The sequence below is a fragment of the Nicotiana sylvestris genome, chromosome 4, assembly GCF_000393655.2.
Source record: "Nicotiana sylvestris chromosome 4, ASM39365v2, whole genome shotgun sequence".
Taxonomy (NCBI): domain Eukaryota; kingdom Viridiplantae; phylum Streptophyta; class Magnoliopsida; order Solanales; family Solanaceae; genus Nicotiana; species Nicotiana sylvestris.
Genome location: NC_091060.1, coordinates 64,073,544 through 64,097,909, shown reverse-complemented (window position 1 = coordinate 64,097,909; position 24,366 = coordinate 64,073,544). Strand labels below are relative to the sequence as shown.

The following is a 24,366-nucleotide window of genomic DNA, read 5'->3' as shown; positions in this document are numbered from 1 at the left end:
GACCTCCAAAATCGTGAAGTGAACTGAGTGCCCCTATGTGAAATGATGGAAACTGGGACACCATGCAAACAAACAATCTCCCGGATATAGATCTCTGCCAACCGCTCTGAAGAATATATAGTACACATAGGAATGAAGTGCGCGGACTTGATCAGTAGATCCACAATCACCCAAATAGCATCGAACTTATTCAAAGTTCGCGGGAGCCCAACTACAAAGTCCATGGTAATCCGCTCCCACTTCCACTCTAGAATATCCATCTGCTGAATCAAGCCACCCGGTCTCTGATGCTCAATTTTCACCTGCTGACAATTGAGACATCGAGCTACAAATCCCATAATGTCTTTCTTCATTCTCCTCCACTAATAATGTTGTCTTAGATCCTGATACATCTTCGCGGCACCCAGATGAAGGGATTACCGTGAACTATGAGCCTCCTCCAGAATCAACTCTCGAACCCCATCCACATTGGGCACACATATCCGGCCCTACATCCTCAACACCCCATCATTACCAATAGTCATATTTGCATCATCGTGCTGAACTCTATCCTTAAGGAAAAGCAAATGAGAATCATCATTCTAGCGCTATCTGATGCGATCAAATAAGGAAGACCGAGAAATCACACAAGCCAATACCCAACTAGGCTCCGAAATATCCAACCTTACAAACCGATTGGCCAAGGCCTGAACATCAATGGCCAGAGGTCTCTATCCAACTGGAATATATGCCAAACTCCCCATACTCACCGCCTTCCTGCTCAAGGCATCGGCCACCACATTGGTCTTCCCCGGATGGTACAAAATAGTAATATCATAATCCTTTAGCAACTCCAACCATCTCCGTTGCCTCAAATTGAGATCCTTCTATTTGAACAAGTGCTGGAGGCTATGATGATCGGTAAACACCTCACAAGATACACCATACAAATAATGCCTCCAAATCTTCAATGCATGAACAATGGCAGCCAACTCCAAATCATGAACGTGGTAGTTCTTCTCATGGGGCCTCAACCAACGAGAAGCATAAGCAAGAACTCTACCTTCCATCATCAATACACACCCAATACCAACTCTCGAAGTATCACAATACACGGTATATGAACCTGAAGCTGATGGCAAAACTAACATTGGAGCTGTGGTCATGACAGTCTTGAGCTTCTGAAAGCTCTCCTCACACTCATCCGACCACATAATGGAGCACCCTACTGAGTCAACTTGGTCAAGGGCGATGTGATACATGAAAATCCCTGAACAAATCGATGATAATAACCCACCAAACCAAGGAAGCTGCGAATCTTTATGGCTGAGGACGGTTTGGACCAACTCTGAACCGCCTATATCTTCTTCGGATCAACCTGAATACCCTTGTTGGACACTACGTGCCCCACGAAAGCCACTAAACTGAGCCAATACTCACACTTGGAGAACTTTACATAAAGCTTCTCCTCCCTCAATCTCTGCAACACCACTCTCAATTGCTCTGTGTGCTCCTCCTGGCAACGCGAGTATACTAGAATATCATCAATGAAAACTATGACAAACGAGTCGAGATAAGGCCGAAACATGTTGTTCATCAAATGCATGAACGCCGCTAGGGCATTGGTTATCTCAAAAGACATCACCAAGAACTCATAATGACCATATCGGGTCCTGAAAGCCGTCTTAAGATTATCCAAATCCCTGATTTTCAACTGGTGATAACCTGAACAGAGATCAATCTTGGAGAACACTCTTGCTCCCTGAAGCTGGTTAAACAAATCATTGATGCGAGGCAAAGGATACTTGTTCCTGATTGTTACTTTGTTCAACTACCTATAATCAATGCACATCTTCGTCGTGCCATCCTTCTTCTTCATAAATAAAATCGGCGCACCCCAAGGTGACACACTAGGCCAAAACCCCTTATCAAGGAGCTCCTAAAGCTGCTCCTTCAGCTCCTTCAACTCCGCTAGTGCCACACGATATGGTGGAATAGAAATGGGCTGAGTGTCTGGCACCAGATCAATGCCAAAATCAATATCCCTGTCCGGTGGCATGCCCAGTAGGTCTATAGGAAACACATCAGGAAACTCCCTCACAACAGGAACAGAATCAATACTAGGAGTCTCTGCACCGACATCCCTCACAAAGGCTAGATACAAAAGACAGCCCTTCCCAACCATACGCTAGGCCTTCAAGAATGAAATTACCCTATTGGGAACATAATCAGTTGAACCTCGCCACTTAATCCGTGGCACACCCGGCATAGCCAATGTCACTGTCTTAGCATGACAATCTAAAATAGCGCGACACAGAGATAGCCAATCCATGCCCAATATAACATCGAAGTCTACTATACATAACAACAAAAGATCCACTCGGGTTTCCAGACCCCCAATAGTCACCACATAAGACCGATACACATTATCTACAACAACAATATCACCCACCGGAGTAGATACATGAACAAATGAAATAAGAGACTCACGGGGCTTATCCAAATAACGAGCAAAGTATGATGACACATAAGAATAAGTGGAGCCAGGATCAAATAATACAGAGGCATCTCTGTGGTAGACTGAGACAATATCTGTGATCACAGCATCTGAAGCAATAGCATCGGGTCTAGCTGGAAGTGCATAGAAATGGGCCTGACCGCTAACTGATCGACCTCCCCCTCTAGGAAGACCCCTAGTTAACTGACCCCCACCCCTAGCTGGGTGGGTGGGTGGTGGTGAAGTAACTGGCACTGAAGCCGATGGCTGACTCCTCTGTTAAGATGAACCCCCAAGACGATGAGGACACTGCCTCCACATATGACCCAACTCTCCACACTTATATCAATTCCCGGATGCTGGGGACGGGGACTGAAGGGAACCGCTAGCACTGGAATGACTAGTAGATGCACCTGGCATAGAAGAGCCCTGAACTGATAGAGCACGGGATGAACTCTGTGCTGGAAGGGCACTGATTGATGACTAGCCCTGATGAGAACTGTGAGAACCATGCCCCGATGATACCCCACGATAACCCGAGCGAGCTGGCTGAGCATGCCTGAATGGACCGCATCTGCCGTGCTGAAACTGACCCCTCCAAGGAGCACCACCATAACTACCAGATCCTCGAGGCCTCTTGGCCTCTCTCTCTCATCCCGCTCCTGGCGACGAACTGACTCAATCTTGCGAGAAATATTGATAACCTCCTCAAAAGTAGCACCAGACACCCGCTCCCTGGTCATGAGAATACGAAGCTGATAAGTGAGGCCATCAACGAACCTCCTGATCCCCTCTCTATCTATCAGAACCAACCAAGCAGCATGACGAGCAAACTCTAAGAACCTCATCTTATACTGCATCACGGTCAAATATCTCGGACGCAACCACTTGAACTGCCTGTGCAGCTCCTCTCCGCGAGACTGTGGCACATACTTCTCCAAAAAGAGAAAGAAAAACTATTGCCAGGTAAAGGGTGCTGCACCAACAAGCCTACAACCTCCCATAAACCTCCCACCAAGTGAAGGCAACTCCAAAAAACTGAAAAGTAGTGAAAGTGACCTCGCTGGTCTCCAGAATACCCATTGTACGAAGAATCCTCTGAAACTTGTCCAAGAAACCCTAGGCATCCTCGCCCTCTGCACCACTGAAAGTCGAAGGCTGAAGTCTACCAAACCTCTCCAACCTGTGTTACTCGTCCTCTGGCATAACAGGGGATACATAGTCCTGAATAGCTACAACCAGCTGGGCTGGAGGTGCCCTCGGTATCTGAAGTCCCTGCACGACCTGGTCAGGTGTGCGAGCGGCGGGAGTCTGAGTGCCTCCCCTGGCCTGAGAAGTAGTTGTGACTGTAGTAACTGAAACCGCCTAAGCTAGGTCAGTGCATACTGGTAAAATCTAAGCCAGGCCCTCCTAAAGACCCGGAATCACAATGGGCACAGCTGGTGCTGCTAGAGCGTCCACAATTGGGACCTGATCATAAACTAGGGCGACTGGTGGATCTGCAGGTGCTGCCCAAGCTGTTGTGCGGGCGACACCCCTGCCCCTACCGCTACCTCGACCGTGTCCTCGACCCCTAGTGACCATAGCTGGTGGTACTGGTGGTCGTCCATCCTGACCGGTAGCACGTGTCCTTACCATCTATGAGAGAATAGAATAACAGAAGTTTAGTACTCGGATCAACATATTCGCACAACAAGAATTTCAAGAATATGAAGTTTCCTAAAGGTTCTACAGCCTCTCGAGGATAAATACAGATGTCTCTATACTGATCCGCGATACTCTACTAAACCTGCTCATGACTCGTGAGACCTATGTAACCTAGGCTATAATACCAACTTGTCACGACCCTAAATTCGGACCCAGTTGTGACGGCGCCTATCGTGAAACAAGGTTAGCCAACACAACTCCCAATTCATTTTTAACAGTTATAATAATTCAATTAAAGTCATTAACATGCTATAAATCCCAAAATGAAAGTGAAGTAGAACAATTACGAAAATAACCACAGCCCGACATCGGGGTGTCACCAGTCATGAGCATCTAACATAAGTCTAAGAGTATGGAAACAAGGATTTCACAGTCTATTACAGAATCCAGTACAAGAGGAAAATAAAGATAAGAGGGAGAAACACTAGGCTGTGAATGCCGAGAGGCTACCTAGTGAACTACAAATAGCCCACTGGAAGCAATCAGCCCTCGCTAGCAGTAGGGGTGGGCGTTCGGTATTTCAGTTCGGTATTTAAGAATTTCGGTTCGGTAATTCGGTATTCGGTTTATCAATTGTATATACCAAATACCGTACCATAATATTTCGGTACGGTTCGGTATTTCTTATTTTGGTTCGGTACGGTTTCGGTTTAAACCAAATCTTCACTATCTCCCCCTCCAATCTCCATTAACTAGCAAAATCTGACGCCAACAGGGGAAGAGAACAAACAAAAAGAAAGAAAGCAACAGAAAGTTCGTCGTTGCTCTCTGTTACTTGTCAACATTTGTCTTCCCTTTCAATTATTTTCATGTTCCCAGCATTGTATTCTTTACAGATTATATTGAGGGGATTCACTCATTCTGAAGATTCTTCAATCGACGAGATTTGCACTAGTGATCCGTCAAACCGACTTCAATTTGCTATAGACATTTGAGAGACTCTTGAGTAACGTATTTGCAGTATAACGAAGTGAACCTATATTTGGCTAAAAGCACTACCGTTTTGTTAGACTAGATAGCCTTATTGATGGTGTTGGAAGAAAACTAACGTGTGCCATTGGTTCTTTATAAGAAAAAGAAAAAAACAAATTAAAAAGGGCATGCAAAGTTTTAGTCAGGGATGGGTCACTTATATTTATCTCAGGAGATAAAAGGACGAAGTAAAAAACTTGAAGGTAAAAACTAGGGAGCAGGGGCAACAAATCACCAAAACGTATTAAACTATTTCGGTATAACCGAAATACCGAAATATCAATAATCCAATACCTTGTACCGTACCGAATTACCGAAATTTATGTATCGAAATAAATCAAAATACCAAAAAAACCGAAACCAAAATACCAAATTAATTCGGTTCGGTTCGGAATTCGGTTTTTCGGATTTTATGCCCACCCCTAGCTAGCAGGACCTGAGGCTCATGAATCTGCACACAAGGTGCAGGGAGTAATGTGAGTACGCCAACTCAGTGAGTAATAAAAATAACCGCAGCTGAGAGATAAGAAAATACGTAAAAACACAGCAAAATGCTACAATAAGGTAGTATAAAGACAATACATTGCAATAAAACAATGAAAACTTGTACAAAACGCCTTAGTTCAGTAGAAACCTCTTTTAAAACCCCTTTTAGCAGTTAAACAAGTGAAAGAAAAGAAGTAAGGAAAGATAGACACATAAAATTAGCCCCTCGGGCAAAAGACCCATAGATTCAGCCCCCCAGGCTATCTCATAATCACTCGTATTAGCCCCTCGGGCAATATCATGAAACAACATCAGCCCCTCGGACTATATCACATCATAAACTGGGTACCTGCACTCACTTGGGGTGTACAGACCCCGGGAGGGGCCCCTTATGGCCCAAGCGCAATATCAAGCCATCTCGTGGCATAACAACTCAGGCCCTCGGCCTCATAATCATAAATCAGTATAACACTGCTGCAGCGTGCAACCCGATCTCATGCTAACCTCAGCACACAGGCCCTCGGCCCTACTCAGTCAAAAATCTCTAAAAGCCACTCGGGCACAGTAAAAGGTATGATGCTCAACTCAAAATATCATCTAAGATGTCAAAACAGAGTAAACTTGGCTGAGTTATAAAAGCAGTAGAATATAACACAACTGAGTACAAATATCAAGTCAAAAAGTGAGGAATAGTAGTAAAAATCCCCTAATGGTCCAAAACAGTTGTCACGAGGCCCAAATATGGCATTCAACCCAAACATATTGATAGCAAATAGTTTTCAATCAAATACACAGTAAAACAGTCATTTGGGACGGACTAAGTCACAATCCCCAATAGTGCACGATCCCACGCTCGTCATTTAGCGTGTGCGTCACCTCAAGATAGCACAACAATGTGAAAATCCATGGTTTCATACCCTTAGGACAACATTTACAATCATTACTCACCTCTATCCGGTCCAACTCTAGTCCGCGATGCCTTTGCCTCTCGAATTGGCCTCCGGATGCTCCAAATCAAACCAAAATCAGTACATAACCATCAAAATATGCTAAGGGAACAAAGCCCACTCGAAAGTAATCAAAATATAACGCAAATCTCGAAATTAACCAAACCCGACCCCCAGGCCCACATCTCGGAATTTGATAAAATTTATATAAATCAACTCCTTATCTCCCCACGAGTTCATACATATCAAAAGTACCAAGATCCGACTACAAATGACCCCTCAAACCCTTACTCAAAGGTATCCAATCTGAAGCCCTAATTCCCAATTTTTAACTCTTAATTCCCATTAATTTCAAGTCAAAACAGTGAAATAACACCATAGAAACGAGTTTATGGTCCGAAAACCTTACCTCTATGAAACCCCTTTGAAATACCTCTTCAAATAGCTCCCTCAAGCTCAAACCCGCATGAAAATGGTGAAGAATAACTAAAAAATAGCGAAGGAAGCCTTTTATATTTTCTGGCCCAAGCTTTTCGCACCTGCGGTCCAAATTCCGCTTCTGCGGTTCAAACCACCGCATTTGCAGTTTTTCACTTAAAGTCCAAGTCCCACATCTGCGATCACATCCTCGCACTTGCACTACCGCAGGTGTGCTTCCTTAGTCGCTTCTGTGGTTCCAGCTGATCTTCCCCCATTGGCCGCTCCTGCGGCTTGCTTCCGCATCTGCGGGGATTGCACATGCGGCCTCCCAACTACAGATGCGGTTATGACAGCAGTCCTAAAACTTCAGCTGCAAAAAAACCCAACTCAAATCTTCCGTCAACCATCTGAAATCACCCCGAGGCTCCCGGGACCTCAACCAAAAGCACAAACAAGTCATATACCACTATCAAACTTATACCAAATCTTCAAAACACCTCAAACAACATCGAATCAACCAAATCACATCGAATTCAAGTTTAAGGTTCCAAAAATCTTCTGAATTTCGCGTTTGATCAAAAAGTCTATCAAACCACATCCGAGTGACCTGAAATTTTGCACACACATCCCAAATGACACAACGGACTTACTGCAACTCCCAGAATTCTATTTCGACCCTTATATCAAAATCTCACCTATCAAATGTAGACATGTAATTTTGACCCGCACTTTCGAATTACCTTTAATAGTCCTAGTATTTTTTTAGGATATTTGTCTGGGTTTATTTCTATAAGATTTCACTTTATTATTAATTCTGATTCTATTTTTAAAGGCACAAAAAAATTGAAAAAAAAAATACAAAAAATAGTTTCCTTATATATTTTCTTATTTTTAACTTAAGGCAATCAATATTTTATAGCAAATATATTTTGTTTATTTTATTTTATTTTTTTTATTTTTACTACGATTTTTACGTATTTTTCTCTACTTTTATCTTTAATGTATTAATTTATATATATATTTATATATATAATATAGTTGCATTTTGTTATATAATTTACCCTAGTTAATTAGAATTGAATTATATTTTGAGAAGAAAAGGTTTAAGTCTTTCTTAATTGATGGATTTTAAAGGGTTATAGTCCCAAATTTAGGCCCAAATTCAGCCAAGCTTGAGCCCAAATTGGGGCAACCCAATTCCCTTAATTCTTGACCCACACCCAACCCCTTCGACCCGCCAGACCTACCCGACCCGACCCGACCCGTTTTTGGTCTTAAATCTCAGCCATTCATTTCCTCTCATCCAATGACCCACATTTCATTTTAACCCCATATAAAACCCTAATATTTCCCAAACCCTAAACCTAAATCCCAACCCAAATCGGCGCCCCCCTTTACCAGCCTCTGCCCACGTCCCTTGCCACTCTAACTCGCCGGAAAACTCAGCAAATCGGCCGAGTTAACTCACACGGTCCCCTCATGGTCCACCCCTCATCATTAGGATTTGATTCTACGCGTTTTCTTCCTATTTTTCATTTTTCGGATTTCTCTTTTAGGCGAAAATAGGAAAAATAGGGTGCGTAGGATTGAGTTGCACTCGATCTACTCCCTCCATTTCTCTTATCTCACCAATAGAAGAGATTTTCCGATTTTGGTTTTGATTTTCTGAGAATTTCGTGGGGATTTTCGGATTTTTGAAGGGTTTTGCGATTTCTTGCAAAGGAAGGAGAGAAGCTTCGAGAGAGGGCTATATATTTGGGTCTGGACAGAGATTGAAGGGGGGATTGGGATAAAAATTAGGGTTTGAGAAATCATCAATCCTCTTCTCTAATTTTCTTGGTTTTCTTGGAGCAACCAGAAAAATACAAACGAAAAAAAAGAGATTCAGTTAGCCCTCTTCATTTTCGGATTCTATTTTTCAGATTTTTAGTTTGATTTAAATCTTCGAAAAATACAAAAAAAATTATTATTCTCAGTTTTGTTTTGATTCTCTTTGATGGAGTTAACGGAGACATCGTGGAGTTGAAGCTGTAGTCCGAGATTTTTGCCGAGGTCATTTTGAAGTCGCTCTTTGACTGCCGATCGAGGTTTCTGTTCGGGGCTCTTGATTCCTTCTGCTGTTTGTTGTTCATTTTAAAATCTCGTTGTTGACTCTGCTTGTATTTACTCTACAGAACTAATCAAAATTTTTGCCACACCAGGTTCATTTCTCTTCTTTTGTTGAATATTTTGGTGTGGTTGGAATATAAAGCTTGGTATGCAATACTAGCTTAGATTGTTTGTATCACTGTTATAAATGTTTGTTGCTAGTTACTTACTGTTAGTGACTGCAATAGTGTTACAAATGATACCTTTATTTGCTGGTTTCAGTTAGGTGTTTTGACATCCCAGTCATATTACAAATTATTTGTCGAAGTTAATATAATTTGCTAATTCGGGGAATAAAAATGAATCTAAGACTTCAATGCTAATCCAGTTTGCTTGTAGGTGTTAAAGCCTTGTTTTAGTTTGAATTTGCTTTGTTTATCAAGATGAATGACTGTGAATTCGATCGATCCCGTGACTATTACGACAAAGGAGTTACTGTCTATATTTGTTGATCTTGGACACCCAGATCATAGCTGCCTCTGTTTAATTTACTAGAATTTAGATTCCCGCGCTCATGTTGTTTATCCATGTATTAAGTTTTGTATGGATTGAGTAATTAACAAAAATGGCATGTCTATGATTATGGTCTGATATCGAGCGGCATTGTATGCATTCTGACTGTTAATGCATAGATCCTTTCACATCTGTAGTTGGTTGCATTGTCCGCTATTGATGACTAACGGTCAAGCTGTTCTTTTAGGTTCATTTTTTTGTTAGATCTTTCTAAATAACTAGACTATCCCCCTCCTGATCTATTGGTAACTTGTCCTGCTCATATCATGATTTCATGAAGTGCTCATCATGCAGGTTACCTTTCTTAATATTTGATTTTGGTTGCCATCAGTTTGTTTGCAAAGTGTCAATACAAGAATTTGGGTGAATGGGAAGGTGATGCTATTAGCTATACATATTTGTCGAGTTTCAATTCTAAATTTAGGGGTGAGGAGTAAAGTAAGTGACAGTTCATGATAAGTCCTTAATTAACTTTAAAGGAGGAAATTTTTGTATTAAACGGGTAGTTAATTAACTTAAAGATTGCCAGAATGGGGTGGGGTTGGTAATTGGCTCTTGTCACATTTTTAAGTCCATTTTTCTGTTCCATTGCTTCACTATCGTTCTTTCTTTCGCTAGTATATTTGATCTACCTGTTTGGATGTTTTCTTGTCTGGAACATTTCATCTGCTAAAATGATGTTATCTTGAATGTCTGTTGGATCATGGGCCGTGGGGGTTGGTAAAGGCCTAGCCCATTAGTGATCTGAAATTGCTAGCATGTTTTAGGAATTGGGCTTGGTCAAATGCATGAAATAAGAAGTTAAAAGAAAAGTGAACATGAAATGAGTTTTATTTAATTTTATTTCTATCTTTTAATCTCTAGGAGCATGCTTAGGCTGACCACATTCGGGTAGGTAAATCTTTAGGGTGTTTATATTTTTGTTTTTGTTTTGTCGAGGCGAGAGGTTGTCCCTTTAGCTGATTATATTATCCGGGGAATGCCCCGAAGTACTTTGTAAATATTTTGGAGGCCGTGACGAGTTTGTGAAGGAAGCTTAGTGTAGTATTTTATTTATTCTTATCTTATTTTTCTTTTATCTAGGCAGGGACAACCTCGAACCTCATGTGTGTTTATTTTGCTTTTTCGTGATTTTATCTCAACTTGAATATTTTAAAAGCCAACTAGATTGAGTACGCAACCGTGACTTTCACGGGACTTGGGGAGTGCCTAACACCTTCTCCCCGAGTCAAATGAACTCCCTTACCCAAATTTCTGGTGGTGACTTAGTTTTTGAGTCCAAAGTGTTTTAAAAAGAAAAATCATTTCTAAAAATGGTGGCCTGACACACCGAAACCAATGTCAGGTGGCGACTCTGAAACAATCCTTTTGAATACATATTTTTGTCACTTTCGAATTTAAAAACCCTTTTGAGTTTCATAAAATCCTTTTATTTATTTTAAGAGGGTTAAGTGAGCTTAAAAGGGGTGTGACATCAAACGGAAAAAGTCAAAATACCAATTTCGCCAATTCACACCTAAACCTACTATGGACCTCCAAAACACGTTCGGATCACATTCCTAAGTCCCAAATCATCTCCCGAAGCTATCCGAACCATCGAAATTCACATCCGAGCCCTTTTCACACAAGTCAACATCTGATTGACTTTTTTTCAACTCAAGCTTACTCAAAAGAGACTAAGTGTCTCAAACCTTACCAAAACCTTTTTGAACCCGAGCCAACCAACCCGATAACACAAAATACCGCTGAACAAGGCAATAAGAAGCAGAAATGGGGAAAACGGAGCGATAACTCATGAAACGACCGGCTGGGTCATTACACCTTCCTCTCCATCTTCTTCTACCAAACAAAAGAACAAAGTACTCACATAACCATGGCTTGGTTAAATTCTAGGCCAAATTGCCGGATATGGAGTTTCAGGGTTCCAAATCGAATAGAACGAATGCAAAATTTTGAAAAATTCTTGGCTTTCAGCGGAAAAGTTCGGAACTTTCTTCTTCTCAGAGTTATACATTAGGAAACAAATACTAATCTAAGCCAAAAACGTTTAGATTTGGAAGTTGGGTCATTTGAAAATCTGAAAATTAGGGTTCGAAGTTGGCTGAGTGTTAGAGTTTTTGGTTGTAAACGCTGATATGAGGTGAAGTCTGAAGATTTTAGCTCAATTTTGAACTAATTTTCTAGGGTTTTGGGTTCGAAACTTTAACTGATTTTTCGACGAAGAGACGAACTTAGGTCTTCTGATTTTGCGGTTGTTTGTTCGAATTAATCACTCGACTTGGTATTGATGTTGATTAGAGTTCTCCTTTCAAGTTTTAAATTGTTTGGTGAAGATTTGGGTGAGATTGGTTCGTTTTGGGTCTGCTGAAGCACGATGAAACACTTCTAGTTCTTCAGTCGACGAACTAAGAAGAAATTGCAATTTTGGGTTCAAAATTTGGTAGGATTTGGTAGTAATCTCGTGAACAAATCTGAAAATTTAAAAAGATAAGTTCACCTGGAAAAAATTTCCGACATAAATTATTCATTTTCCGGTAAGAAGTATGTGGTATTTGTTTTTTGGATGATTTCACGCACTTGAAAAATGTGAGAAACACTTGCCTTGTCATGTCAGCATTTTGTGTCTAAATGACACAGTAAAAGCCTAGTTAAAGTGTTCAAATGAAACAGACTTAAGATAGATTGTCTAAGTGAAAAGTGAGCACAAATTTAATAGCTTGCTATTCTGCCAATTAAAATTGAGGAATTTTCCTTGTTTATAAGGAATAAAACAAAAATGAAACATAAACATAGAAGTCAACTCGAACCGGAACTGTTGAAAGGGCAAAACACTCGAACCAGACCGGAGCCAAATTCGAAAAACCTTACCGGGTTAACCAGCTATACTGTTGAAAAGTAAAAGACACTATCTACGCACTCACTCCACACCACCCACCCTATAACCCAACCCCAACGCTAACCCCAACCCCCTTCTCTCACGCTCCCTACGAGGGTCTTCTTCATGCCCCAAGAAGATTGGTGCAGTTTCATCCTGCAATTGCCGGTATGCTTGTATTTATTAGCTAAACACATCCATTTTGCTGACCCATTTTGATTAGGGCTCTAATTTCGTTTTATCATTTTCCACTTGTCAATGTATGCGAACCCATTTAAAGTTTTCTCTTAATCTTTTCAATTTGATGGAAAGATTGGAACTTTCACACTTAGAGCTATTCTATGGCTTCCTTCCTTTTACTACCTTTATTCAATGCGGCTCTTCATCTAGTTGTGTATATATAGAAGAATCCTTTCCTAACTTTCAAATACTTCAAAGGAAAATCTTTTGACAATTTCATTTATTGAGCGCTTTGCAGTTAAGTCCTTGGTGTTTTAAGAATTAAAATTTGGGGAAGGGTAGTTTTCCGGTGATGGAATGACTCGAAGTTTGGATTTTGGGGGGAGAGGGAAGAACCCTCCATTAAGCTCTGCTGTGCTGTTTTTTGTTTTATCTTAAAGGTTGTAAAAGAAAAATATAAAAAAAAGTTCTTTATGTTTTGAGAAGGGAAAAGAACTGAAATAATATAAAGAAGAATGAAAAGGAAGCTTATTTTTTCTTTTTATAAAATGAAAAGGAAGTTCTCATATGTAATGTACCTATAGAAAAAATATAGCCACCAAAAATAGGGAGTGTTTCACTTAAATAGGCCCTATGAGGCACCAATGTACTCCCTCCGATCACTTTTACTTAGATTTTTTGCTTTTACTTGCCACTTTTAGCATATAAAGAGAAGACAATTTCTTTTTTCCTGTTATACCCACAATATTAATTACTTATTTTAAATTATTTTTTTAAATCCATTAAAAATATGCATCAATTAACATGAGTATCATGGTAAATTATACACTTCACTTATTATTCTGCAAAGTTCATATTGGACCGGTAAAAGTGAACGGAGGGAGTATTAGTCAGCCAGCGGGTTCCCGATACCAGATGGTCAAAAACAAAAAAGTTGAACCATAAATAAACATAGAAGATGTGTCCTTTTGTTTTATAAACTTAAATTTTTACCATTTAATTTTTTTTTATAAACTTAAATTTTACCATTTTAAATTAACTAAGATGTGTTTCGCACATGATATAAACTAATTTTTTAATATTTCTTCACTTATTTTTATACCTATGTAAATATAATAGTTGTTTACATTATTTGTACTATTGGAAAGATGGAAATGTTGTTATGAATTTTCATGATATGCTGGACATGCTAGACCGCTTAGGATTTTAATGTTTTTAAGCCAGTAATATCTTTGTATTTTTACAGTATCAGCTTGATACTGTTTTTAATAAAATCTTCACCTTATAAAAAAAAAAGTAGTATTATGTATCCGTCATAAGAATGTGAAAAATAATAAATTTCAAATATTAGAATAAAACACTAAAATTCATGTCAATGATTCATGATCTCATAAAGAATACTAATATATAAACCTAAGTTGCTCGAACTCGGGTGCAGGTGTCCGATATGGGTGTGGATCTAGAAGTCGGATCCTTCATGATAAGATTCGGGGGTATAGATCTAAGTACTTTCGGCTGCGGGGATTCGGCTAAAAATAATTCAAATATCTTAAAGTAGAGTTAAAAAATATGCCTAAATTATAAGACATTATGCGGAAAACTTACATGTGCTTGTAAAGTGCAAGAAAAAGTCTACAAGTTTAAACCATAAAAAGTGAAGAACATTAACATTTGAATTAAGCTAATAAGAAAATAGAAAAGCATTTCTAATTGGAATTTGTAGGCCTCCTACATTTTCAAAGGAGAATCCGAGAAGGAGATAAAAAGAAAAGGACTGACATAGAAATTTCTATATATACAAGATATTTCATTTTCTTCAATTTCACCCTAGCCTTTATTTTGATTTGAGAAATCATTGGATCAGTCCCAAGTTTCACCATACAAAGTACCCAAAATCGATTGACTATATCCACTACGGATCCCACACCCACCCATATCGTGTCGACACGGGTGGGGCACCGAAAGTGAAGAGTCCGAGTAGCTTAGAAATAAACTAAATCGCCTTAATTGTGAATAAGATTTCTTAGTTAAATTAACTAAACCTGTGTAAACACTTGGTGCAAGTTAATTTTTTTCCTAGCCTTTTAAACATGGTGAGCTGTCTGAAATTCTCACTTCGTAACGTGTTTATAGAAGTGGAAGTGTGGAACACAGAAAGAACTGGCTGAATAAATTGGTGTTTTCTAGGAGGAAAGTTAGTACAATAACCATTCCACTGCTTTTCAGTTTTTAGATTTGTTAGCTCCCCGAGCATAACCTAGTTTATTTTGTATTGGAGCTAACTGTGCCTTTTTGTAATCCTTTGTGGATCTGTTAGCATCTTCTTGATGCCTTTAGTGAAATTTCTTACTTCATCATACAAAAAAAAAAAATTAAAAAAAATCGGTGTTTTCTTTCTTCTGTTCTCTTCTCGCAAAATGAAAATGATTTTGAATGAAGAAAAATGACTTTGTTTTCTCTTTTTTTTTTCTTTTTTCAGAAACTGGTTGATTCTGAGTGAGGTCCTGTGTAATGAACGTCTTGTTTAATGCATGTTCTGCTGTAATATTAACAAGGACTGGCAGTCGTGCTGTGAAGAGTTCTATTGGTGCAATTTCAGCTCTTTCATGGAAGACAGGTGTTGGACATAATGCAGCTAGAAAAGTTGATTTCGACTTGCTTTTGAAGAGAATTTGCTTTCGTTGCTATTCATCTAAAAAGTCTAGTGGGGATAGTTCCAGCTCAGAGAAGTCTGATCCTACTCCAAAAATGAAGGAAGATAGAGATGGTTTCTTTGTTGTTAGGAAAGGAGATCTGGTTGGAGTCTACAAAAACTTGAGTGATTGCCAGACTCAAGTCGGATCCTCGGTAACCATTATTTTTCTCTTGTTTATTGACCTTTATTGAATGTATCTATTATTTTTCTCTTGCCAGACTCAAGTCGGATCCTCGGAGGATTGTTATGCAGAGAATATATCTATAAATGCAATGCTTTACTGTAACTAGTGCTTCTTTCTTATTTGATGAATAATATGCAATAGTCGTTTGTGTATTAGAACCTTGTTTATCCATAATTAACCTGAGTTTATTACCAAAACTTCAGCTAAGTGTGTTTGGATGACTTTGAAAACAGTCTTGGAATTCCCTCCTGAGTGTATGACAATGAAACATTATGTCTCCAGGTCATTCTTTTGTCCAATTACTATTGTAAACCAATGTGTTTCAAGCTTCAAAGAAATCACAAAAGGATAGGTTAAGTGAGTTGAGTTTTATCCTTCTATTTGTGATTCGTTCTCCTTTTACTTCTAAGGCCCCTTCTCTATCTCTTTTTCTCTCTCTCTGTTTCTCACTTTCTCCCTGCATCATCTGGATAGTTCGCTACTTTATTTTTCCACATTCTGTACACATGCTTTTTCGTATTGTTATCATCTTCGTGCCACTTTATCTGCATATCGTCAGATGTCATTCTTTTTTGTTTTTGTTTTTTGTTTCTGAGAATGTCAACTGGCATCTTTGAGATCATATTGTATGGAGTGATTGAACTTAATGGCCGTTTGCATGATTCTTCTGAGATTGTTCTCCCTGTGAAGACGTTCACTTGCAATGAGTTAATCAGTTGTTTTCTGCCGCTCGCTGTTCCTGGCAGATATGTGATCCCCCTGTGAGTGTCTATAAAGGCTATGCCATGCCTAAGGACACAGAGGAATATCTGCTCTCTTGTGGGCTTAAAAATGCTCTTTATTCTATCAGAGCTGCTGATCTGACTGAAGATCTCTTTGGAACTCTAGTACCATGCCCTTTTCATGTAAGCCAATTCCTGAGGTCTATCATTTATTCTTAATGGTTTAGTATTTGTTTCACGATGTTTTCACCAAGGTGGGTGATAATTTTACCTTTATTTCTACAAATAGGTTCTTTCAATCAATCTGATCTAAATTTTGACTCACCCATTCTGTTGTGAGGTTGATATGACACAGATCTTAATGTGCAAGTTTCCTTGTCAGAACTACTTGATACTTGGAATTTTGAAATTTCCTTTCCACTTGATTTGAATAATCATCGCCCATCAAACAATCCCAAATAAAAGCTGAAATTTTCATATTTTGGCCGCTGGAACTTCAAATAAAGGTAAAATCCATTAGCTAAAGAAACCCTGGAAATCTCATGTATTTATTGGATTGTTATCTAGAAATAAGACCATGATATGACTAGCTGATTTTGTATCGTGTGTGAAGAGTTAGGACAAAAAATCGCGAAGTCCAACCGTGAAGAGTGGCTGGAAAAAAACGCTCTACTTTTGCCTTTTGCTATATAAGGGATGAATTTGTACTGCATTCCCCAACCAAAGTTGAAAGTTTCTAAACTTTATACTGCAACTCACTTCATCAACAAATGGTACTGCCAAAAAGGAAAAAAACCCTGAGAGTTTCATTGCATTACCTCATGTGTGGTATACTTATTTATTTTTCTTCTATGTTGTCAATATAATCCAGATTAAGAGATTTCTCTAAATGCAGTTGACGCATTAATTGTAGGTTTGTACTCTACCCAGGTTAACTTTCCTATATGATGTGCTTTATTTCAAAAAAAATTGTTCCATGATGTGACAATCCTGTTTCATGTGGTAATTCAATAAACATTGGCAGAAAAGATCCTTACCTCTCTCTAATCCTCTATTTAATATTCTCGTCTTCGTTCTTTGGTGTATATTTCTCTCGTCACTCTCCGGCAATCTATGTTGCGCTGACTCTCCAAAATGCTGCCGCACTCGTGCCTGATCCTCCAAAAATGCACTACTTTTGGAGGATACGACATGCACTAGACGACATTTTAGGAGAGTCCGGGCAACATAGCTAGCAATAATAAGCATATGCTGGTCAGTCAGATGAGCTGCTTGTGATCATAAAGCGGTGAAATGGCCTGAAAATGACACATCTTTCCTCTTATTTTTTTCTTTTTTGACTGGTCGTACTAATTTATTAGCATTTTATTCCTTGCAGCAACCTTCTTCTTCCAAAGGTGGGATGCCTGAACACATGCCAAAGAAGAGGTCACAGGAAGTAATGTGGTCAGAATATTCGGTAAGTTAAGACCATATTATGTTAATCTGCGGAAAAGTCTATCAGAATTTGCAGCAATTGCCTCTATGATTTCTTCACTTCTTACTGTACACTGAGAGTTTAATTACTTCATTCCCGAAGTTATCTCCTTAGGAAGTCAGTGTACACACTTTTCTATGCAACCGAAGCATGCTTTTAGTGTTGGGAGTTTCCTTGCAATTTTTCTTTAAGAGGTCATAACTAACAGTTTCACAATCACAGAAGTATGTCGTCACTAATTCAACTGGAAAGGCATTTTTTCTCTCATAAGCAGCAGTGCCTTTTAATTTAAGAATTTGTATACTATTGATTATTAGAGAATTGTTGATATCTTTTTGCTGTACCGGGGCCACCTTTTAATAGACAAGTAATAATGTCATGTGGTGGAAAGATTCTAACAAGTCAGCTCTAGTTATGAGCAAGATTTTCACAAATGGAAGGATACTATAGCTTATGTGTAAGACACATGTACAACAACAACAACAACCCAACAACCCAGTATAATCCCACTAGTGGGGTCTGGGGAGGGTAGTGTGTACGCAGACCTTACCCCTACCCTAGGGTAGAGAGGCTGTTTCCAAATAGACCCTCGGCATCCTTCCCTCCAAGAACTCCCCACCTTTCTCTCGGGGTGACTCGAACTCACAACCTCTTGGTTGGAAGTGGAGGTTGCTTACCATAAGAGCAACCCCTCTTGTCAAGACACATGTACAAGTAACTAGATATTTTCTTTCTTCTGCCCGCAGGTGTGATCGATGCCATTGAGCTTCGGTGCTCTAAAATAGTAGTCTTTTTCATTTCTGATGTTTCTCAACATACGAACTTTTTCTTAATGAGTAAAGACACCAGTATCTAGGAATGTTATTTTAAGATCCATAGCTACATCATGAATATGGTCACAGAACTACAGAGTCTCCGGTGATATAGCTTAATCTTGCATCGTCCAATTTATAATTCCTTAGACAACAAAAGGAGAGCTCCAGCAGCAAAAACATACAGAAAAACTAAGCAAGTATGACCTGCTAACATCTCAAAGCCCTGCAAATCTTAGTTTGCCGTATAATAATATAAAGAAATAAACATGTCTTGTCAACCTTCATAAAAAAGAATCTCTTGTCAATAAAAGAAATCAACAGACTCCACATATCACCAAAAAGAAAATATTTAACCTGTACTATAATAGTATCTTCCTTGTGGTTCGGCCCCTCCCCGGACCCGCGCATAGCAGGAGCTTAGTGCACCGGGCTGCCCCTTTTACTATAATAGTATCTTCCTGTTAAGAAATTTTCTTTTCTCGAAGAAAGTATATAAACTACACTTGCATTTATCTTGAATGTAACATTATTAGCTCTGCTTGACCTACCTTCTAGATCTGGATCCTTAATTTGAGTTTACTGGCGATGACTAAAAGATGTTACTTCACCATGTTTGTGCTTTGGGAAAGCGGGAAAAAATGGTAGAAACGTCAAAAGGAATTGAAGTTCAAAGTTAACTTCTATTGCTGCTTCTTTTCTTTCTTTCGGATTTAAATGGCCTTCTCAAGAATATAGATGTTGTTCTGATATAATTAGTCCAATGTTTTTTGGGAAGAAAGTTAGGAGCTATAGTGATCCTTGATCTTGGGATGGATGATAGTTTATAATGGCTTAGGTGGATGATTGTTGTTACTTTTCTTTAGTTAGAGGTGAGGATCACGGATTTAGCTAAAAGATTTGTATGTGCTTGTCACTCCATCAAAAGGAAAGCTTAGTATTTGGTATAGCCTGCATTAAGCATTATCAAACAAGAACTGTACTACATATTGGTTAATAAACAAAATCTTGAGTTGGTAACGGGACGAATTGCAACATCTTTTTGTACATGAAATAGTAGGTAGAGTTGCAATTGTTGAATGATGTGTATTTGCAAAATTCATCTGTTAAAGTACACTATATTATTCTAGCCACTTTGTAGAAAGGTGGTTTATATATATTTGGTTCAAAGTAGTACAGTGATGATTAGTTGCATTCTCTGCCCTGGATAGTTTGGCTTGACACTGTTCTGGAAACTATTTGTTTTTTTGGCCATGTTCGTTTGCAGGATGCTGTTGGATCAGCAGTTATTTCAAATGATTTCCTAAGAAAGCATGTGAAGTTAGATGATCATAAGGGTGACCAAGCTCTGCCATCGGGTGTGAGTGGCTGTTAAACGATGGCTAATTGTAAAACATAAATGCTTTCTGTACTGAAATTGACAAAGCAAAATTCTTTATCTAAAAATTTTAATAAGGGTAAACTTCATTTATACCTAGTGGGCTGCCAAGTGCGAAAATCGTAATTTACTAAATTAATTGTGAAAACTAAATTCTTTGTGGCAAACTACATGGTTGAGCTTTTCTAAATTTTCTTGTTGGTTTATGGTGTTGTGTGCAAAGAGGCTGATCATTGTTATTGTTAGCAGCGGTCGTGTACTCTTGAATTTGATGGTGCTTCAAAAGGAAATCCTGGACTAGCTGGTGCAGGAGCGGTGCTACGAGCTGATGATGGCAGTTTTGTAATAATCACTAACTTTGGGATTTGTGTTTGTTTCTCTTTTTCTTCAAACTTATGATTTACAACCTTCCAAATAAAAGATCTGTAGGCTGCGTGAAGGTTTAGGAGTAGCAACAAACAATGCTGCTGAATATCGAGGCATTATTTTGGGGTTGAAATATGCACTTAGCAAAGGGTTTACAAGTATTCGTGTTCAGGGTGACTCCAAACTTGTTTGTATGCAGGTTAGTTTTTCAGATATATTTATTATCATGTTTCTCCTTTTATATGCTTGATCTGACACTTGTCCTTTGTCATGCACTGCACTACTAAAACCTCTTACATTTCCATCTCTTAACATGGTGATGGTATTGCATTTAAGCTAAGTTACTCTTTTCATCTTTTAGCTGGATCAATGCAATTCTCCTCGTCCTTTTTCTTTCTTTTTTTTGGGGTGGGGGTTGATATTCTGGATCAATGAAATCCTTATTTGCATGTTCAAAGGTCTAGCAGGTAGCATCTGAATATGCAGCTCCTGGCAATTTTTTATATTGCTTGTTCATTACTCCTTGATGTCGTCAACAATATTATGCCAGAGGGCCTTTTCTCAAGTTACTTCCGCTTAATGGTTTTATTTTATATGACAAAGCTTTTCCTTACCTCTGGCATAAGTAATAATCGGATCTTCTGTGTTGGAGACGAAAAGATAAAGTCTGGTTAGCTGATAATATCTTCCCCGTACCAGTAGGATTAGTAGTTAGCCTTGTATTCTATTATTGGTATATCTCTATTACTACATGTTGTTCATTACGCTTGTTTTCTTAATATCTTGCTGTTGTTACTGCTTGTTGGCTGTTGCTACTGCTTTCTTTTCATATTTTCTTGAGCCGGGTGTCTTTCGGAAACAGCCTCTCTACCTTCAAGGTAGGTCCCCTGTTAAACTTATGTTCGGTGTTAACTAGTGATGGACAATATGGGTTCAGAGCATTTTGAAGCAATGAGGAATCTTAACAAGTAATTTAGGTTAATTACTGCATTCTTTTGTGTCAAACCCAATCGAAGAATGACCTACATGGCAAACTGGGAGAAACCTAGAAGAGAGAGGCTCCTGCTACTGGGAAAAGATAAAGAGGTGAGGAAGAAGTGGGCGAAAAGTTGTCTAACCTAAGGAAGAATTCTCTTGCCAGGGAACAAAATGAGCTTGTATTCAAGATTCATCCCTGTATGATCACTGTAAAATGTAGGATGAGCTTTGCTCATCTTTTCATTGATGCTTTATTGTACGTCATCTTGTTGAGATATTGTTTTCGCATCATTGGAAGCAGGAGTGATTATTACTTTACAAAATAGTGGTCCTAATCAGTGGCGGACCCAGGATTTTGTGAAAGCGGGTTCAGTCAGAGAAGTCCATAACTAACATAAGTGGTCTAAGCCGTATAAGCGGGTTCAAAAATAATTTCTATACAAAATTTACCTTGCTTTAGCCATAATTTATACATATACACAGTATTTATTTTTGACGAAGTGGGTTCAGTTGAACCCACTTCTCTCCACTTGGGACCGCCCCTGGTCCTAATTATTAGTTTACTCTTTGCAGTATGATTTGTTATTTCGTTTCTCTTCTTTAATCCCTTTGATATATGAATTCATTAAAGTGTCTTTTACCAAACAGATACAGGGCCTATGGAAGGTTAAAAATCAAAACATCTCCACACTGTATGAGCAGGCAAAACAACTGAAAGATCGGTTTCTTTCTTTCCGGATCATTCATGTCCTTCGGGTAATTCTGCAAATCATCTCTTTCTTCGCTCTTTTGGATTTACCTAAGAGTATTACCTTGCTGTTTTTTGAAGATTTAACATAGTGTGAACTTCTTTCTAATAGGAATCAAACTCCGATGCGGATGTTCAGGCTAACTTGGGTGTTGAACTTGCTGGTGAGAGTTTACACTTTGTTGTATTTTGTGTGGTCATCGATGTTTCATCTAACTTTATCTGCTAATACAGAAGGTCAAATTCAGGAGGAGATCGAGAAATGACACAGCGGCACTAGGAAATGGCTTTAAAGTCCGTGGTATAAAGTAGTAGTAACATTGCAGAGAAGGATTTCTACACGCTAACACTAAGTTTTCAGATTGTCGAAGGGTAAACATTGCCTATTTAGCCAGTACTACTTTCAACCTTCAAGGAGTCTGCCTATGAAGCCACTGGATTACCCATACAGTAATATCGTTCATTATTTAATGGATTAATGTTATTGCAATTAGGAAGTATGTAAATGTAATTGGGGAGAAATCAACACCAAATGTTACTAATTGTTTGCTTAGAAATATTGCTGATGAGAGCGCTCTATATCCCAGATACTCAACGAAGATAGACTGCAGAACAATCAATATTTGTCACTATTGTAGCAGAAAATTTTCATCTCTCATTCCTCACCTACTGCTGAGACACGTTAATTATTTGTATCCCAATATCCCCATGTTGAATTCTTTTTTTCAATTCTCTAAGTTTTTGTGTTCTTCCTAATTAATATTATTCATCCATCATTTAATTTTGTTTAATTTTTCTTCCTTTTTATCATAAGGTAGACTGTATACAGCTTCCCTGCCTCTGCTGCTAGGAGGATCCAAATTCCATATAATTCGATGAACATTGTACGTGATGATTGCTCTAGAGCTACCTATAGCTTTGACAGATAATATGCTATGTCAACATTATTAGTACAACAACTCGAGTCCGTTTGGACATAAGAAATTTTTTACTTTTTTTTCAAAAATTTTCACTTTTTTTCGAGATCAATGTTTGGCCATAAAATTTTCAATCTTCACTTGAAGATGAATTTTGGAATTTTTCAAAAATTTGAAAAATTATTTTTCAAAATTTTCACTCAATCACTCAACTTCAAATACAACCCAAAATTTTATCCATGTCCAAACACAGCTCTAATTTTCAAATACCATTTTCACTTGAAATTTTTTTTCACTTTTTTTTTTTGAAATTTCATAATTCTTATGTCCAAACTCCCACTAAGTCTCAATTATAAGCTATTTATTTTGCTCCGTCTAGACCTGTTACATTCTAATGTTTGATAAATTGGGCTCTTTAATCCTAAAAGTTTTCTGTGTACATTCTAATTACCCAACAAGAATAAAAAGAAAATCTAGTTCTCAAGTTTTTACCCATTTTGTAATATTTTACGTTTTTTTACTAGATTAGATTTATGAGCTTGCTAAATATATATTGCTTCAGTTATCATTCGTTATCGAGCCATGGTTCTCAGATACAAAATTCGAAGCCCCAAGAATCTAGTAATTGTTCCTTCATTTGTCACACAATGCTTAAACTTTAAGTCCTTGTCCTAGTTGTCTATGTTTCAACCGTAATGCAGATGAAAGCAAAATTTCCAATTGTAAACAGCTATCTATATTCACATTGGATTCCTCATTGAATCATGTTCCTAGCTACATACAATATAAAATAAGTGACAAACCTCGACAGCAAAACATCGTCTAGGATCTCCAACACTAAAACCAATGACCCCAAATACGACACATCTTGTTTAAACATCATAAATAAAAGATCTTTACAATATAAATACGTAGCTAAGTTGCCATAACCGTTCAAGCAAAGGCAGTAAAGTTACATCATTTACTGATAATTATCGAAGGCATTTGAATTCGGAATTGGTCATATAATGGCTCTACGTTTCTCAACTGCTGCCTCTGTTGCCTCTTTCGCAATTTTAATAGCTGTTGTGGCAGTGACAGCCCAATATGGCGATGATCCCGGCAGCAGTACTGACATGCCGAATATGCCTGGCATGGATGGTGCCCCTACTCCATCTACTAATTTGGCTTCTGTCAATTCTTCTCCAGTTGCACTCATCAGCATCCTTTGTTTGCTTCTTTCCTTCTTTGTTATCTGGAAAAGGGTTTAAAACCAGCTGCGTTTAACTAATTTCAGTGTCATTCGACATTTTTATGGTTTTTTCTTGTTGTTAATTTCTATGTTTGAAGGGAGATATTGGCGGTCAATGTTTAATGCATCTTTCC

The 24,366-nt window shown here is 38.5% G+C and overlaps 1 protein-coding gene across 6 annotated transcripts; it reads left to right on the top strand.

Annotated features, from left to right (window-relative positions):
- The first annotated feature begins 12,556 nt into the window (after nucleotides 1–12,556).
- LOC104225567 (uncharacterized) lies at nucleotides 12,557–22,821 on the top strand. Of its 6 annotated transcripts, none has more exons than XM_009777394.2 (10): nucleotides 12,581–12,712; nucleotides 15,204–15,571; nucleotides 16,350–16,508; nucleotides 17,704–17,784; nucleotides 19,882–19,974; nucleotides 20,242–20,334; nucleotides 20,414–20,557; nucleotides 21,985–22,092; nucleotides 22,197–22,248; nucleotides 22,319–22,821. In XM_009777394.2, exons 2-10 carry the CDS (start codon nucleotides 15,236–15,238, stop codon nucleotides 22,348–22,350), a joined length of 1,098 nt encoding a protein of 365 aa, XP_009775696.1. In that variant the 5' UTR covers nucleotides 12,581–12,712; nucleotides 15,204–15,235; the 3' UTR covers nucleotides 22,351–22,821. The 6 variants fall into 6 exon arrangements, with proteins under 6 accessions (XP_070028053.1, XP_009775696.1, XP_009775698.1 ...); XM_009777397.2 differs by having other exon boundaries at nucleotides 12,617–12,712; nucleotides 15,280–15,571; XM_070171952.1 differs by lacking the exon at nucleotides 16,350–16,508 and having other exon boundaries at nucleotides 12,557–12,712; nucleotides 15,280–15,571.
- The last annotated feature ends 1,545 nt before the right edge of the window (nucleotides 22,822–24,366 follow it).